The sequence below is a fragment of the Plectropomus leopardus genome, chromosome 3 (assembly GCF_026936395.1).
Source record: "Plectropomus leopardus strain MGB_pleo_1.0 chromosome 3, ASM2693639v1, whole genome shotgun sequence".
Classification (NCBI taxonomy): domain Eukaryota; kingdom Metazoa; phylum Chordata; class Actinopteri; order Perciformes; family Serranidae; genus Plectropomus; species Plectropomus leopardus.
The window spans coordinates 24,098,825-24,117,138 of NC_142178.1; the positions used below are offsets into that span (position 1 = coordinate 24,098,825).

Below are 18,314 nucleotides of genomic sequence, written 5' to 3' on the forward strand. Positions count from 1 at the left end.
ACATTTATTCACCCCACAACTTAACCACCACTTTACTCCTTTTCTACAAAACAAGAGAAACAAGACCTCTTCAGGTTCTTGCGACTCTTTGGCGTCCCCTTCATGTTAACTCTGTCCAAAAGGAAAAAAAAATCCATGTACCAACACCTCTAAAGCTTGATCAACCTTCACATCTAACTCTTGGCAAGACGGCACAGAAATACTTTTTTCCCAAAATATCAAACTATTTCTTTAAGTGCAGCACACATGAGCTGCACTGATTAATCAATTAATCTATTAATTGGTTGATGGAAAATTCCCCTGTAACAATTTGTATAACTGGTTCATCATTTTGTTCATTTTTCAAACAAAAAAGTCAGATATTCCCTGGTCCTTGGTTCTCTAATGTGTTAAAACTTCATAATTATGTGGAATTTTATAGATGGAATGATTAATTGGCAAAATAACTGACAGATGAATCAATCAAAATAATCGACTTCCCAATAAAACCTCCCAAATCACACTCAGACAGATATTTGACAATCCTTCTGACAGACATGAAAGTAAAGGTGGATGCATTTTAGAATGCGTCACTGCGGTGTGTGTGAAGTTTCTTCAATGAAGACAGTGAGTCAGACTTTCAGAGAATCTGGGAAAGATGAGACACCTCCAGAGAAAATCAGGGTGATGTAAGAACCTCTTTTATCAAGTACTGGCTGCCTCTGACTTTTTCCTTCTTGGTTCAGACCACCTGACTCGGGGCCTAATGCGATATTTCACTCCAGAATACTTTTCCTGGGCACATTGTGATTAACATTGGCCACAGCACAGCGGATGCGCTGTTGCTCCTCTATATATGATGATGATTCTATAGATGATGATAATAATAATTTCCCTCTGATGATAATCATAGTGAAAAGGCAATTGCAACACATCTCCCCTCCCTCCAGCTGTGTCCTAGGACAAACTATATGTCTCCGCCGTAACAGTTACCTGGATAAGGCTGTGGTTTGATCGTCTGTGCATGATTATGTTAGATTATATGGTGTATGGAGGTCGTATTTGCAATTGTGAGTAAGTGTCCTCACAGCCAAGTGCAGTTGGAATCTGACCAGCTCTATCCATTCAGCCTGCCTTCGCTTCTCAAGTGAAGTTACACTGAGTGAAAAAGCTCTATTTTTAACTCAGCCTCATCCTTCAGGGTAAAACCATTCGAAACCATTCGGGGTGAATAGATTCCTACAGTTTTCTTCTTTTTTAGATCAAACGTAACTTACTTTTTCACAGTAGGAGTCCACAGAGGCATTTTCTGACTTGCACTTCTGCTCAGTCAAGATCATATCAGCAGATATATTGAAGAAAGACTAGCAACAGAATTCCTCCCAAGGGATTTTGGCATTTCAGATCTCTAAAACAGGTAGGTGTGGAAGAGCTAGCTTCTGCGCGTGGAGGAGCAAAGTTGCTTTGGTTTAGCCTTGGTAAGAGAATGACGCTGCAATGCTTTCCTCCTTTGCCCAAAGGAGTGCACCTCTGATATTTCACTTTGAACACAGTATCTATATGGATCCTGCAGTACAGTGTATCATTAAAATGTTTTCTGTACTATGCTGTGGATTCGAGCCTCGGTGCTGGGTGAATATTAAGGAAAGTGATTGAATGATTCCTTGGTTGCAGTCTAATCACTTTCCTTTCATCCACAACACAAATGCCTGGATTGCATTAATAAGAAAAATAAGTTAGTCAAACACATGACTGCTGTGACCCGTGGTTAAGAAGTGCAAATATGGTCCAGATTGTTTTAAATACAGTGTGTGGCTTTGTTCACTCATCTCAGGCAAGATAATGAATAATACATGGTGTCATAGATTGCAACTTAACTCTGAGGTCAGATGAGCAGAGTTCAATTTGAATATGAATTTACATTTTGAATTCCCAGTTCCTGTTAAGTGTTTTGGTTACTGAATCAAGCGTGGCTGATTTTTTATTTTTTTTTACTTCATTTGGGCATTTTATCTGTAAAATGATACTTCCCTGTGTACAACTGTGTCACAAAACACTATTGAAGCAGAAGTGCTTGTTCTCAGGCAATTACACAAGCGGTCTTATCCATAGATTTCAGCTCTCACATCATTGACTTACAGTAATGGCACTCATTTGGATCCATGCAAGGCAATTAAAATGGATATGAATTAAATACAATGGTGTTTTAAGTGTAGTCATCATTTGCTTTCTCTGCTCAAACATTCATCAAATGGCCCACTCTATGTGGATAACAGCCTTTATATTTTTTAAAACAAGAGCAGAACAGCTAAACCAGACTCAGCTGGGCCAGTAATGTGTCATTTTTTAAATAACTGAGGCAGATTGTTGCTGCATCATAAGAGCAACAGTGTGAAGATACAATGTCAATATGTTTCTTCTTAGTTAAAGCTTTCATGAGTCCAATTTCTGAAAAGTTGTCAAATTAACGGAGGCAATAAGTCAGTGTTGGGAATCCCAGTCTAGTAAGGGAGAGATCAACTGGAAGTGTATGACAAAAGACATTATTTCAACATATTGGCTCAGCCCCCAATGGTGGCGCCAGGCTTTGAGGCCAATTTGTCACAGTGGCCAAACTGTGGATTTACAACTTCCTAGTTTATCACATGATGTCATTGGGCCAAAAAAGGTTTTTTCCTATAGACTTGCGCTGTGAAAGACACAACTCTTAATTAGTGGATAAATTTTTTCAGCATCTCGACCCACACAAAATGACTAATTTCAGTGTCAGGGTTTGATCCATTCAGTCTAGAGGCACCTCACGATTAAATCATGTTATCCCCAATCAAGTTAGTGGAGCACTAAATCAGAAGTTAGTTGTTCATCCGACAGTTAGCCATTTGGCTGATCTCTCGTGTGTTAGCTTTATGGGCCCAATAGAAACATTTATGATGTGATACCTCTGCAGCAAATAGTTGGCTACAGAGCTATTAACCTTCTGAATTTGCACTCTCTTTTGAAGACCTAGTTTTGTACCAGACTGAGCATGAAAGTTTGAACCAGCAACAATCTGAACCTACTACTGAATGAGGGCAGCCAGAATCTGCACTGTCTGATGTGATGGCTTAAGCTGAGTATACACTGATTAAAATCTGGTGCTGCAGGCAGTACCATAACGGCCACATGGTTCACAGTAATGTCCCAAAAAGAGCTTAAGAATCAATTTCTGCAAAAACGAGTCAGTCCAAGTTTGAAACACTTAAGCGCACACACAAATTTGCAAGTTATCAGCACCAACAAACTAGTTATACTATTAATTGAGTGAGAAAAAAGGCATTGACCTTGGAGAATTGGCTTGTGGCTCTGCCTCTACTTTGTGACAGCCTGACGATGGCCAACGAAATTTCAGAAATGTCAAAACTTCATCCAACATCCAAGGTAGCAGATAATAAGGCCACGGTCAGTCCTAGGTGCCCCCTCGACAACGCCTGACAAAGCTGAAATGCGGTCTGACTCTAAGATGAGTCATGCGGTTCAAAAAGGACAGGAACATGCTCAAATTGTACAGCGTATACCCCACATATCAGTTTCAAGTCTATGAATTGAACTGAACTAAACAGTTTGATCAAAGTGAATCATATTTTCCATCTCCATGTGATGGCACCTCTCGGTTGAATATCCCAGAACATCTTGATGCCCCTGACTGGCTCGATAAACACAAGCAGAAAAACCATCGGTCAAATGTAGTCAGGTCTTTTTAATATAAGAGGCAGAGAGGATTAGAGCACCAAGAAACAGCAAATGAATAAATGCTAAACATGAGAGAAAATATTTTTTTTGATTTCTATCAAACTTCAAGAGATTGCGCTGAAGACCTTAAGTGGCACAAAACCTTTTGATAGTTATTCCCATCAAGAGGGGCTCAACTCACCAAATGGCTACAATATATGATTATATGAGAATAAAATGTTTCTTATTCCAACCTGTTTTACTTTTTTCTTACATTACAATAGATAGTTGGAGGCATAATAGATAGATTAGGTAAATGACACAATCAGAGAAGTGAAAAACGCTCATTTGTAAAACTGCTGACAGGTCATGTCCTTGTGCAGCCTGTTGAACGAGCTCACAAGTCGACATTTCATTTCAAGGAGTCACCAGCCAAAAAAATTCAGAATCACTTCCTTATGACGTCCTCACAAAACGTCTCTGGTACGGCACAGGCTGCTCTGGCCTGAGGTTCTTTTCCACAGTCATCAACTTCTTTGCTGACTAAGCCGTCTACTCAACTTCTCGCAATCTCAACAAGCTCACTGTTGAGGCCCCATCAGGAAGGCAGGGTGCAGGAAAAGGATGTGTGTGTGGCACATATACTGTATGTATATAATGATCTAGCTTTTCATGGACGGCCTGGCTCATGTTTTGTTCAGCTGCATTTTGCTGTGGTAATAAAATTGCTTATTGCAGGGCTAACTCAATTACTCTTGAGAGCCCTTATCATTTTTTACGCAGTAGCGACAGTGAGCGCGAGGCGCCCTGGTACCAGGATCATCATCAACTTACAGTAGCTGGTGAATTTGAGATCAAAGGAGGTGTGCTCCTCGGAGAAGCAGGCTGGAGGAGGAGTAATTGAATTGTTTGTTGTTTGTTGCTGTTTTTGTTGCTCACTGGCTGTGCTGCAGTAATGGAGAGCAGCTACTATATGGTGAAGGAGAGTGTTCATTTTCTTTGTCTCTCTTCACTTCCTCTGTAAATAGCTACTCGCTTCCAAGCTCACTTCCACCTGTATTTTCCTCCAACCACTCACCTCGCCAGTGTGACAATTTCTCTCTATCCCTCTCACCCACTTTGTCTCTTTTACTTTTTCAGCACTTAAATTTTAATTTGCTGTGCCTTCCCACAATAACTTTCAATATGTGTCTTTTTTCAATCTCTCTTTGCAACAGACAGAACAATTTGTTCACACACTTAAGGATGAATTGGTCAAGAGTGCACTACTGGCACTGCATGCAGCACGGCCTGGGTACGTTTCCAAGAACCAGAAGCAAACCCCAGTGCAGGGAGGCCAACATCAAGGCCACATCCACCATGAGCAAAATCAGAGCCCGGTTCAGGGACTTCCAGGCCACAGTCCAACCACGTCCATCACTGACAGCACACCTGTGTGTAATAACGTGGAAGGATCACAAACCACGACTAAAGGAGAAGGTGGGCAGCTGAAGCACCAAGACTCCATACCGCACCATAAAGAGTATGATGAGGAGGAATGGGTGAGTGTGACTACTTTTCTAAGTCATTAACAGTCTTTCCAAGCTGTGACTTTTTAGAGTTTTATTTTAAAGTACAGTGTGACAAGCCTCCATTTTACTGCTGGCCCTCACGATGGAGCACACACAGGGAGATAAACTATTACTATATTACAGGTGAAGAATTTTCTTAGCAAATAATTTTAATCACTTGCTCAATTTGATTGCACACCAAATATTACTCTTTTTAATGAGAGTGTTCTCAAAGGAGTTTTAACATTTCAATATGACAAACTGGCTGCACGATTATTTTGTGGTATCCTTGTCTCTGAATCTTAAGTCATGCTGCTGCTTTTCATTGAAGTGTGTATGGTTTGTTTGCGCGTGAGGACAGCATCTGCCTCACCGACAGCAGGAGTTTGTCATGATTTCTGCACACCAATGCCTAATTATCGCTCAAAATATTCCTCACCGTTACATGATGTTCAAACCACATTTTTGACGCACAAGAGACCAAAATACACACCGTCACTTACAATACACACACACACACACACACACACACACACACTTGGATTGTCATATTTGCACACACATACACCCAAAGTGAAAGCATGTTTTCGTCCATTAACAGTTGGAGCTCAGGAAAAGCAAGAGAATGCTGGAAACAATTGAAATGCTTTGAGAGTAATCTCAGAATAGCCAGACAGCTATTTCCTTTTGACCTTTTGGACACAAAGCCAGTTTAGACTATAAAGGGAAACACCTTTATTTAGACACACAGAATTCATTTTTTCACCGTTTTAGCTGCTTTAACAGTTTATATTTAAATATTTGCAACACTTTGTGGTTTCCCAAATTTCATTATCACAAACAGAGGAAGAGAGACCTAATCAGTAGGGCTGATCTGACTGCTGATTGTGTGTTGGGCTCTTTTAGGACAGGGTGTGGGCCAGTGTTGCCAAATGTCTCAACTGTGTAATCGCCATGGTGGATAAACTCCAGGAGGAAGACAACAGCAAGAAGCAGGAGCCAGCCCCTGAGCAGCAGCTCGCTGATGTCATCACCTCACACAACCCCGGTAATTAAATGTTTGTGAAGCGCAGTCATCAATCAGTGAAACGTCTATTGAACATGGGCATGTTTATGTTATGAATGGGTGTAATTTTGCACATTGGCACATAATGGGCTATTACTGGGAACCCTGTTCTGTTATTAAGTCTTGTTATCTGATGTTAGCTGGTCAGTACTGAAAAGCATTAGTCACCTATCTTGATTGTAGCCTAAGAACATAAAGATTGTTTTTTATTGTAAAGGATGTCCATCCATCCCTCCACTTGCTAAATGACTTTCCCTGTATTCTGTTAAGCAGCAATACAGTGTTATTATTAATAGACTAGGAACTTTACAATCGGCAAAAAAATGAAGCCAATGAATGAACCAATGGTCACCTGAGGCTGGCTCCAAAATGAAGTAAATCCCCACAGACACCCATGTTAAGACATGTGACTTTACAGCAGGAATAAACGTGTTTACAGCCTGGTACAAGAAAACAATTTTTCGTCTCTAAAGATAATGTCCCCCTTCATGACAATTATATAAGAGGGATTTTGATATAACACACCTGTTTACATTCCAGTAAAGTCTAAAGTTAGGCATTGTTAAGCGAGGGCAGCTTTGAGTGACAGGCCGTCCGCCTTTAGTGTCCGCAGCTTCTCAGACAGATCCACCGACCCTCTCGCCCAAAGATGGCGATGACTGAAATGTCGAAATTGAGGTCAAAAATTGGTGTCTACAATTTAATGGGTGGCGTTGTGGTAGCTACATCCATTATTTTTCAGTCAACGGTCTTTAACTACCTGGAAAAAGCACGGTTAGATGCAGGGTTTTACTCTTGTGCCAACTGTTAGAGCTAAGGCAGGTTGTGTCTGAAGTTGCAAAGCGACCATAGCTAGCACCATATCAAAGTCTACTCACCAAAATCCAGAGTTTTTGCATCACTAGTCCCCTAATTTGCATTAAATGCCTTTGTGTGTGTTAATTAAAGCTAATAAATGAAGCTTGTTGATATCTGTAGAAGACCTGCTGGGTGAAAAAAGACTCACGCTGTGATTCAGACATCAACTGTTTCATCTTAATTGTCTGTAAAAGTGAAAAAAACAAAAATGCAAAAGTTAAAGAACTTGATAAAGTGAATATAGTTTTTTATTGAATCTTGTTTATTGAAAGTGTGCCTACCCAATTTAGAAGTTGTTTTGGTGCTGTGATGCATCATAAATGACATATAATTCAGAATTGCTTATAACTTGTACATCATACTAATTTCCAACATATGCTGATCATATTGTGTTGTGACTTGCCAGCGATTTGCCACTCCTGTACCCGTCACAATACAGCAGCTAATTGTTGCCTAAAAAGATCTTTTTGGATAAAACAATATATTTGTAAACAAAATCAAATGTATTTCCAGTGTGAGGGAGATAAGACTGAACAGTGAATGCTTTTCAGTATATCTACAGCCTGAGTGAGACCAGACTCTGGTCCAACTTCGAGGCTCCCTGTTGTTTAAGCATTAGGAAAAGAGAAACTTAAACCATTGCCAGAGAAGTGGATGAAAGCAATATTTGATATGCAGAGCCATTCACTGTTGACCGCAAGCTGCCCAGTCTTCCCTTACGTCCAATGAAATCCTGCCTCAAGCTTGTGTCCAGACAAGTGCCCAGCCTGTTACGACTGCCAACTGGCACGCAGAGCGGCAGCATTAGTCTGACCAGGCGACAAGGAGAGGCTTTGTGTGTGTGTGTGTGTGTGTGTGTGTGTGTGTGTGTGTGTGTGTGTGTGTGTGTTTAAGTGTTAGTGCATTTGTATCATTTTGTGCCTGTGTGTGTGTGTGTGTGTGTGTGTGTGTGTGTGTGTGTGTGTGTGTGTGTGTTTGTCGTGAGCTGGCAGGTAGGAACAAGGCTACCTGCCCGCTGTTCACTCAGAAAGGGAAGCTCTACCCCCCGAGCACCTTTATTAAGACGCTGAACAGGCTCAGAGCAAGTGGTCATCTGCTTGTCTAAATACAAACATGGACAGAATAATGAGAGACGCTTTATCTCGTATAGCGGAGACCGGTGAAGGCGAGGCTTTTGATGACAAGGCGCTGTGGGGGTTTTGATGTTTGGACAGGTGGGCTGGCGGAGAGATGACAGCTGGAGTTCTGTTTCCTCCTCTGTGCCGAGGCGGTATTTGCAGAATGAGATAAGCCATGATTTTTCTGACAAGGCAAGGGCAAGGCTGATGTGCTGTACATTATTGGTGATTTCCAAATCTGCTTGTGTGTGTTTGTGCTTGTGTGTATCTGTGTGGGTGTGCGTGCATGTCCACACTGATCCCCACTTACCCCCAAGAACTTTTCAATATGTTGAAGTTTAACCTGCTTGGTGGGAAAACTAGTTTTGCACATTGGTAAAGCAACACTGCCCCCTGTTGGCTGGAGAGGAGATTATCAGAAACTCGTTTTGGATGGAGGAAATTTGTACAAGTCCCCATGAAATCACACTATAGCTGTATCCCAACTCCTGCTGTTTCTAAATAGGTTTTGAATATGCAGTGTGACAAAATTAAGTATACTCAAATAAGTTTGTTTGCATACTGAATCCATTTCACCTTTGAGCGCGCAGTTGATAAACTGTATTGCCTCTGAATTGAAGACGTAAAGGAAATTAAGTTAATACATCTCAAATAAATATCACACTAATGTATTATGACAATTTGTATGTAGTACACAGTTTACGTCTGGGATTTCCAACCAGGGGTTGTTGTACTTTGGGACAGTGATCCATAGCCAGTTTCTCTTAAGGAATCCTTTATCTATCCTTAAGCAAACTAAAAACACCTGACTGACATATTTCATAGATATTTCTTATTTAGTACATAGCAATAGAAATATAAAACAACTGATAAATTGTACAAATACCCCAAATAGTGAACACGATAACTGCAGGAAGTTTGTGATTTCACACAGATTATTGCTTGTGAATATCACTTGGGTTTTCCTCAGGTTTGCTTGTGTTCAGGTCTTCACTTTGCTTTTATCCTGTGAGTTTGTGAAAGCAAGTTAGCAAGTGATAAGCAAAGCTCAAACAGCTAACAACTGTTTGCTAAAAGTAAAGAGAGAACTGCTTCTCCAGCATTGCCAGAGCTGACATACTGTCACTTTAGAGCAATCTTTCTATGTGTTGACTTCTTATTCAACATCTTGTTTCTACAGGAATGACACCACATTAAGGAAGTAAACAAACAATTTAATTGTGTTTTTAATGAACCACAGTGTGAGGTGGCTATTAGGCATTAAGGTAGTTAATGTTACAGGCCCTATTTTTGTGGTGGCAGAATGACCTAGCAGTGCTCAGTTGGTGTCTTCCTGACTTTGTAATTTGCTTTGCCAGTCTATGTGCTATTTTGATGCCCAGTGCAGTGTGTACAGTGCACAGGTGGAAGACTTATTCAGATGAGGCAGTGGAAAATGAGTTGACTGTATTATGGATGGCATTGGCTTTTAGACATGCTGACAATTAACTTTTTTTTTTATTTTTTCTCTTTTTGGTGAAGAGTTATTCTGTAGCTTATGTTGGGACTTTTTCAAAAGAAGCAACCTGAATACTCGGGGTAAATGTGCAGCGATAACCAGGTAATGCCTAAAATGTCAAACTGTTCAAATTCAACAACAGGATACATTTCGATAAACCTTTTTTGTACCCCTTTTTCGTCAGTGAGCAGCTCTGTAAATTGCTGAGATTTCTGACAATTTATGCCTAGGTGAACCCCTTCTTCACAGGCTGTCATCGTCTGTTAATTGAGGGAAATTGGAAAAGTTTGCGAGCTTGCACGAGGCTAAAAATATTGCTTTTAATCCAGTGTAAGCTTCAGTGTGGTAAGAGTGGGGACATTATTAAAACAGTCTGCATTGATCTATAAATGAAGCGGTCATACTTACAGTATCTGTTGGAAACGGCTGCATAATACTGTATCAAACCCTTGTTTTTCAGTTCATTAAATCCCTGCAGCTGTCTGAAGGCAGCAGGACAGATATGTTGATAAATCTGCAGCCTCTGATTTGAGAAGTGCCACACCGCAGCAGCGTGGTGCCATTACACACGGCTGTTCATTGTGTTTATCTTGATTAAATTACATGCAAACAACACCAGGCTGTTAAAAAATACCATACACACACCTGTACACACATCAGAGAGGTTGATTTTATCTATTTATTTTGTGTGTTTATGCGGGAGACATTAGATTACTTTGATTATGGTCATTAATTATCTTCATCATTGCTTCCTTTCCCATTTTTTTAAACAAACATGGTGTGTAATGTTTTATTCTTGAAATGTAAAATGGTGCAAATGCTGATGTGACACATCAATTACAACATGATGCGGTCATTTAGGATGTGTGGTGTAGTATTATGACTGAAATAGCGTCATATTGATGCGAACATGAAAATGGCTTTAACAAACTTTTTTTCAAATGATTTATTTCTTTCATCTGCGTACTAATTAACTGTTAAGAAACCCCACACCATCTGCCTTTGCCTGCAGATTTGTGGTGCTGTGTGTTCACATCGTGCCACTATCTAGACAACAATGTAATTTCCTGGAGGAGCGAAGAGTTATTGTTGTCATACTTCACTGATTGGCACATCTGTTGCAGAGCTTTGAGACTAGTGATGAGACTGTCTGAAAGTGTTTTATTCTTAATATTTATACTGTGATTATCGCCACATTCTACGATCCATATTTCTGATTCAATCAGCCCCTGTACACTTACTTCTGCTGCACATACCGTATACATAAACCAAAAAAGCAAGCATGCTTGAAGACACCAATACAGCCATGACCTCCACTCTGTGGCTCTGTGGCCGTGCCCTTAAGAAAATAATAGCACTTAAGGAAGTATTTCATTGGGAAGCTGGCCTCTTAATAAGTCTAGCCTGCCTTTGCAGAAGGAAAATGCAAATACTTTTGAAATTGGTGCTACAGGACCAGAGAAAACAGAGAGAAAAAGGACATTTTGCTCAAGAGGTAGAAAACCTACAACTATCAGAATGCACTGTGCTGCTTTGAACCAATAAATGCTCCCACCGATGCATGATGTAATGCAAACTTGCATGTGTGAAACAATGGCCCGTAAAAAATGATCTTGTATAACAGTTAAACCATAAGTTTAAATGTGTTTTTGAAAATATTCGAGAAAGCAGTAGGCAACAGAATCTTGTATTATATTTGATCAGCGCTGCTTGGTTTTACTGTTTAATCTCCGTTTTTTTGGCTTCATTGTGATGGAAGCACTATAGTGCCCACTCCCTGTTCACAAACTATTACAGCTAAACACTTTATTAAAATGTGTTTCTAAAAATGTTTTAGGCAAAAAAAAAGGCAGTACAGTGACATTATCGTGATATATAATCGAACAGCACTGCAACAGTTGTACTGTGTGATGATTTCAATCTGAGTTTGAAAGAAAGAGACGGGCGGGTCTGTATCGAGTTGTATACTTGTTGTTACTGGGATGGCGGCATGCGTGGCTGGTAATACAAAAATGTGGAAGTACAGCATGTAGTTCAAGCAGCAGCCTGAGAGACAGCAAAACTCCACCTGATGAGGTGTTGTGCATCAATTTCCAACACCTGGCGGAGTTTTGATGTGGAGGGAGGAAGGAGATCAAGGTACTGCTTAGATGGAAGGGAGGTTACCAAAGTTCATCTACACATACTACCCACATTGTTGTGATACAAATATGGTTTAAAATTGGCTAAATAAAGTAAGATACTGAGGCCATGTGCGTGTGCTCATAACTTTATGACCATGTTTTAGTACGTGTGTTTCTTAAGTTAGCAGACAACCTATGCTTTCTTAAAAAAAGCTTTAAATGTGTGTGTGTGTGTGTGTGTGTGTGTGTGTGTGTGTGTGTGTGTGTTATCCTTTCTGCTAAACCCTCTCTCAATTTTAAAGAAAACAAGAAAGGCTGAACTCTGTGTTGTTTCTGACTGATAACACAAGCCTTAAGTCATATTGTTATCTTTGACCATATCATAACTGTCATTCCATGTATGTCTCCACCTCCGCCCCCCCTTTTTTCCGTCTTTCTCTGCAGGCGACTGGAGGGAGCAGCTGCATCCTCTGGTGACCAGGTTAAATGAGTGCGTGATGGAGGTGGTGGAGAAGGCAAAGAGAGCCATGACCTTTGTGCTCCTGCAGGAGGCAGCCTGCAGCATTCCACAGGGTTTTCTCCTCCAACAGAGGCGAGACGTGGTCTTCAGTCAGGCAGTAGGTAGCCACACTCAGAAAATAAACAATTCCTCAGTAACTTCCCTGTCTTAGTTCATCTGATATGGAGGTTTTTCTCTGCAGAACACCCTTATTATGGTAAATGTTTGATTCTTTTCCCCCTATGTTCACAAAAGCAATCACAAACAGTCTGAAATGCTTGGACATTTTTTAGTTTTGCCAGTTGAGCTATAAAACAGTTTATTATCTAACTGTCAGTCCTTTTGGTCCAAACTCATGCCAAGCTTGTTCAAGCAACAAAAACATTTTACTACTCATAATGAAGTGGTTACATACATTTAGATTTAAGCTGTCAAGTTAGAATATCTCTGGAAATGCTGTGCTATAAACTTTATATTTTTCCAAGTTTAAAACAAACAATCACCAAAGAAGTGACAACGTTGTTTACCATTAGATAATTACAACTCAGACTTTGTTATATAAATCCAGCTGTAGGGTTGCATCTGCAGCTTTTGTTGTCAACTAATCCAGAGATGGTGGTTCGATCCCCAACTCCTCTAGTCTACTTGTGGAATTGTTGCTCCTGACCCATCGGTGTGTGTGTGTGTGTGAATGTTTCACTGAGTAGCAGGTGGCACCTTGTATGGTAGCTTTGGCTGCCCGTGTATGAATGTGTTTGTGAATGGGTGAATGTGACAAAAGATTCAAAGTGTTTAAATAAAAGAAAAAAGGTGATGATAATGATGATGATAGTAATATAAATAACTTGGAGTTATGTAGCACCTTTCACAGGACCTAAGGACACTTTACATTATAGAGTAGACAAAACTTAACAGCATACAAAAACAAATACAGAACAAAAGTAATTGGAAGTCTTGAAAGGTGCTGTACAAGTCTCTTAACCATTTACCACATTTTTGCCTACCTGTTTGGGCCAGGGACAACTTCCAGGAGATTAAGTGTGTGTGTGTGTGTGTGTGTGTGTGTGTGTGTGTGTGTGTGTGTGTGTGGGTGTGTGGGTGTGTGTGTGTTTGTTTTGTTTGTTTTTTTTAAACAGCTGGCAGCCTTAGCCTGCGGGTTTGTTATGAGGCTGTATGCAGGAATGCAGGACCAAGGCTTCCTAAGGCAGCTCCACCTGGTTGGCCTGGTGGCCCAGTTTGAGAGTCTGCTCAGCACCTACAGTGAGTACATTTTTAAGAGTAAAATTGGAACCGGCAACCTCAAAACCTCCACTGAACACAGGTGTTCACTTTTATTTGCTTTCTAGAAAGGAAAAACCTAAAAGAGTAGTGTGGTTTAGATGAGCTTGGGTAACTTGATGTGACAGATCATAATATGTAGTAAGTTAATGTGTCACGGCAGTTTTTTTTGGCATATTGTCTTAATTACAGGCTTCTCAGTGAAGGTTGTCTATAAATGAATTCTTATCTGATAATAAAGTGAGACTGAGTTAAGAGAGTTCCTAGTAAGATATGAGTACATTTATTCCAGCTACCTGCACCACTCTGATCAAAGTTCTCATTCATCCTGATTTGCCAAAGCTCATGGTGCAGCTCTCAAGGAAGTAAAATGGATTGGTCAGCAAAATGAACAGCTGAAAGACAAATATAATGCCTCTGCAACATAAAATGTGGGCAGGTTTTAATTACATTCATCATCCGGTTTTTAACCCTCTGACGTTTTAAAATCCTCCCTCACTTTCATTAACTTAGAAGGCATTTGTCAAGCAAATCAGTACTAATCTTGTTGTGTCCCGCCGTTTAAGGTGAGGAGATCGGGATGCTGGAGGACATGGAGGTTGGAATCTCAGACCTGCAGAGAGTCGTTTTCCAGATTACAGAGGCCAAGACAGATGACCTCAGTGACCTCCAGCCTTTAGTGTGTGGCCGACGGTGAGACATCATCTCCTTCTCTGTTTGCTTTTCTTTGCGCATGCTCAATTAGTCTCTTTTAGCAGATAATGGCATATCTTCAAGACAAAGCTGTTGAGTAAAACCTGTTGTAATGCTCGCACACCAGCAGTTTAGACCACTGTGAAGAACCAGTGTAGATAATTCTCAGTTATAAGTCTCTTGACGAACATTAAAATTACAAGCATCATTTTAGGATTTGAGAGTAACACTTTATTTTACTGCTGGTCCAATAAGTTTTTATGCTTCTGCACGGGTGACAGCCATGGCCAAGGGATTGTATTTTCAAGTTGTCTGTCCATACGTATATACTTTTTATTCTTGTGAATATGATATCTCAGGAACGCCTGGAGTCCTCAAATTTGGCACAAACGTCCACTTGGACTCAACAATGAATTGATTAGATTTTAGTGTTTGAAGGTCACTTTTTTTCTGCCAAAACTGATGAATTCATATGTTAATTGTGACATTTTATATCAAAAGTTAACTTCAATATGACATAATATTTACCGGCTATGAATGGCATAACTCAGGAACAGAATGGGAGACATGTGGTCAAATACTGAAGTGCTGACACTTATCTTGGGTTTCCAACTTTAAACTGTGCTAATTATAGATCTTGTGTGCTGCCGGGTAGAAGATGTGTGTAAAGTGTCCACATTTCGACACAAAATACACTCAAAATCCTCTATTAAATTCCTTCAAAATCTTCACTATATATACAATATGAGAGACGACAGACAGGGATGTAAACAGCAAATTGATTTGTTTGCAGAGGCATACAACTACAAGGCTACATGGTTCTTTCTTACTGTGAAATATATGAAGGGAGTTCGATGTGCAATTTCTTTGTTTTCCTCAGTCAAAGTTATTAACGTAACGCACCAATCAGTAGCTCTTTCTGAAATCTTTGTAGTAACTGTAACCTGCTGGTTTACATGATCCTCAGTATGTGTCAGGTGTCATAACATTGCTGTAATACAAAATTCCATAGTTCTTTACAAAAAACCTGTGTCGAGGAGCGTGCAACACTAACTAACATCACAGTCTCAGAGAAGAAAGTTCTCTGCACAATCTCTCACTGTGCACTAGCTTTAATGTACAAGGATTTCACTCTAACATAAGCTAATTGCAATAAGCCATTTCCTCTTGGACAAGTATCTCTTCATTGTGCCGACCTCTGAAACCTCCTTTTCCATGTCTGGACTTTGAACAACAATACAACAGAAACCTCTTGCATTATTTCTACAGAGGAGTGTTTTCACAAGAGTTTCTGTTCAAATATTAACCACACTATGAGACTGCAGAGGTGTTAAGATGAACTTCAAAAGTACTCTAATAGACTTAAATACACAAGTTAGTATGTGAACAATATATAGATATACACACACACACTATATATATATATATATATATATATATATATCATCTGGCACTTCTTGGGCAAATTCCTACAACAGTAGGTGCATAAAAATCATAGCAAATACTGGTGCTAGGGGGAGTTAAGGTATGAGCTGTATAAGCCAAACAAAGCCTTAAGTGACCTACAAGAAAACTGTGTGATCACACACCAGGCAAAGCTGTACTGTACGGCCAGTAATGAGGAAGTCACTCTGAAGTTTGAATCTTGTTTAACTTTGGTCCAAATGTGAATTAAACAGTTTGCTCTTTGCTGTCGTGCCACAGCAGTTTGGCATTTGGCTGTTTGAATTACCCTACCGCTTCTGCATAAAAGCAATAGTTCACTCGAAGGACATTTGCCACATGAGGGTCAAGCCAGTTTATTTGAGCTGGTCACTGTGCACATAATGCCAAGTATAATAAGACATTACTCTCCTCCTACCCCACCCCCCCTCCACGTCAATCAGTAAGGCAGTCTGTCTTGCACATTTGTGCTCTCTCTCTCTCTCTCTCTCTCTGTCTCTCTCTCTCTCTCTCTCATGCATACACACAATCAGTCTCTCTTTGTACAGCTTGCTCAGGCCTGTCTTTAGTGTCAAATTGTACATCTTCCCAAACTTATCAAATTCTACACCATTGCAAAACATATTGAATTTCTCTTTCATCATGTCTCTCTTTTACCCTCCATTGTTTTTTTTTCCTCTCTCCTGCTTTCAGAGACCACTTCACTGTAGAAGTGCCATTACCTCGACTGGTTTTCCAGACCTTGCCAGAAGAGATCAAGGAAGGCAAGCCTCTACGAGTATTTCCGGTGCTGTTTAACGTGGGCATCAATGAGCAGCAAACTATAGCAGAGAGGTACTGCAAACAGTCTTTGTTCACTCTGTTGCAGTTAAGGACACACACTCTTTGTGTTTGTTAATCAAGACCAGTGCGGTCCCACACGAATCAAAATCACATTAACAACTGGAGTCGTGCACAGCTTATTCTTTTTTCTCCAAGTGCATCAACATCCAGGAATTTTAATTAAAACAATGCATCTGCGCAGGAGGCATTCAAAACTGACAAAATGGCTAAAATGGCAAGAACTGTTTAACATGTAACTATGTTGCATTTACTAATGTTAAATGGTTGAAACTGTTTTCTCTAAAAGCCAATTGCAACTATTTTCATGTTTAATCCTTTTTAACAGAGTGCTGCATTCACTGCTTAGCAATATTTTTTTTGATGATTAACAGTTAAAAATTCTGTTTTCTTGAGGGTCTTGGTGATACGCCACTATAATTGCCCTAATTCTCTCTGTTGTCTGCTCAGGTTTGGAGATATCTCTCTTCAAGAAAGAATAAACCAGAGGAACTTTGAGATGTTAGAAGCATATTACAAATCATTAAGTGAAAAGGTGCCACTAGAATGTAAGTACACACATTTTTCCATTTCTTTTACGATCAACAAATAGCCTTTATCTTTGGAAACATCTGATAAATAGTGGAAATTGTGTTCAAGGTCCCCTTGCTGCAGAAAGCAATTCTTTCATGCAGTTACAAAGAAATGGGGAACACAGCAGCTGTTATAATGTGCAATGAGTATCTTATGAGTTTATCACATCACAGCAATATATATAATTTACACATTGATACTTTATCAGTTAAAAAGTGAATTAATCGTCTAAAATAAAATATGAGATGTGTGTGAAGTGAATTGTTTCTTTTTGTCTAACACAGCCTCTCCTCAAACTTTACCGGAACAAAGCAGGAAACAGAACCACTCACTGGCACTGTGTTTTGTGTTTTCCACAAACAGGTCTACCGTGTTTTCAGACACAGACTGACATAAAGGAATTACTTGAAACCCTGGGCCAGAATGTAGTTACAAAGAAGAGAAAGAATGTGGAGATACTATGGATTGCTGGAACGGTGAGTGGTTTTTCCATTGTGACTTTCTGTCCTTGTCAAGGAAGACAGTTTTCTCTGAACCATGTGAATAAACTTTCCATCTTGCCTAACCAAGGTAACTGTGATCTGTAAACACTGAGATGCAGTCTAGTATTAAGTTTTTGACATATTGATATTTCATGGACTTTAATGGGAGCTTTGAGCCGAGCAAAAGTAACTGCCTGAGCATGATGGATTGAGTTCGGAAGAGGATACGGTATAGACGCTGACCTTTTACCAGATATTCAGCATCTGTCAGTGAATTGTTGCACATGTTTTTATGGTGCTTATGATTCACAGAAGTCACTGGAAGAATTTATTAAAACAAGACTAAGGGCCCATTTTAAACGATCTATAGCTCATGGTATAAAGTGCATTTAAGGCGTGTCCATCTCAACTTTTGTTAGTTAAATGGTACATAGTCTGGGCACAATGTAAGGGGCAAAATGGTTGTTTTTAGTCCTTGAATTAATCAGAAGTGTGTTTTGGGTGTAACATAAATACAACCTATCAGAGTGCCATCTTCCATTTCCTAGAAAAGCCTGCACCTAGTGCACAAATTTGAGAAGCAAGTGGTTTTCTGTTTGGAGTAAT

At 39.9% G+C, this 18,314-nt stretch overlaps 1 protein-coding gene across 8 annotated transcripts in view; it reads left to right on the forward strand.

Moving 5' to 3' along the window:
- The window catches only part of inpp4b (inositol polyphosphate-4-phosphatase type II B), a 170,936-nt gene that overhangs the window by 139,487 nt on the left and 13,135 nt on the right, over positions 1–18,314 (forward strand). For all 8 annotated transcript variants that reach the window (XM_042484477.2, XM_088075915.1, XM_088075917.1 and 5 more), the window contains 8 exons: positions 4,905–5,228; positions 6,144–6,285; positions 12,345–12,517; positions 13,536–13,659; positions 14,244–14,370; positions 16,507–16,647; positions 17,104–17,201; positions 17,590–17,702. In XM_042484477.2, the coding sequence (XP_042340411.1) occupies positions 4,905–5,228; positions 6,144–6,285; positions 12,345–12,517; positions 13,536–13,659; positions 14,244–14,370; positions 16,507–16,647; positions 17,104–17,201; positions 17,590–17,702 (1,242 nt within the window). The remainder of the gene's footprint in view (positions 1–4,904; positions 5,229–6,143; positions 6,286–12,344; positions 12,518–13,535; positions 13,660–14,243; positions 14,371–16,506; positions 16,648–17,103; positions 17,202–17,589; positions 17,703–18,314) is intronic.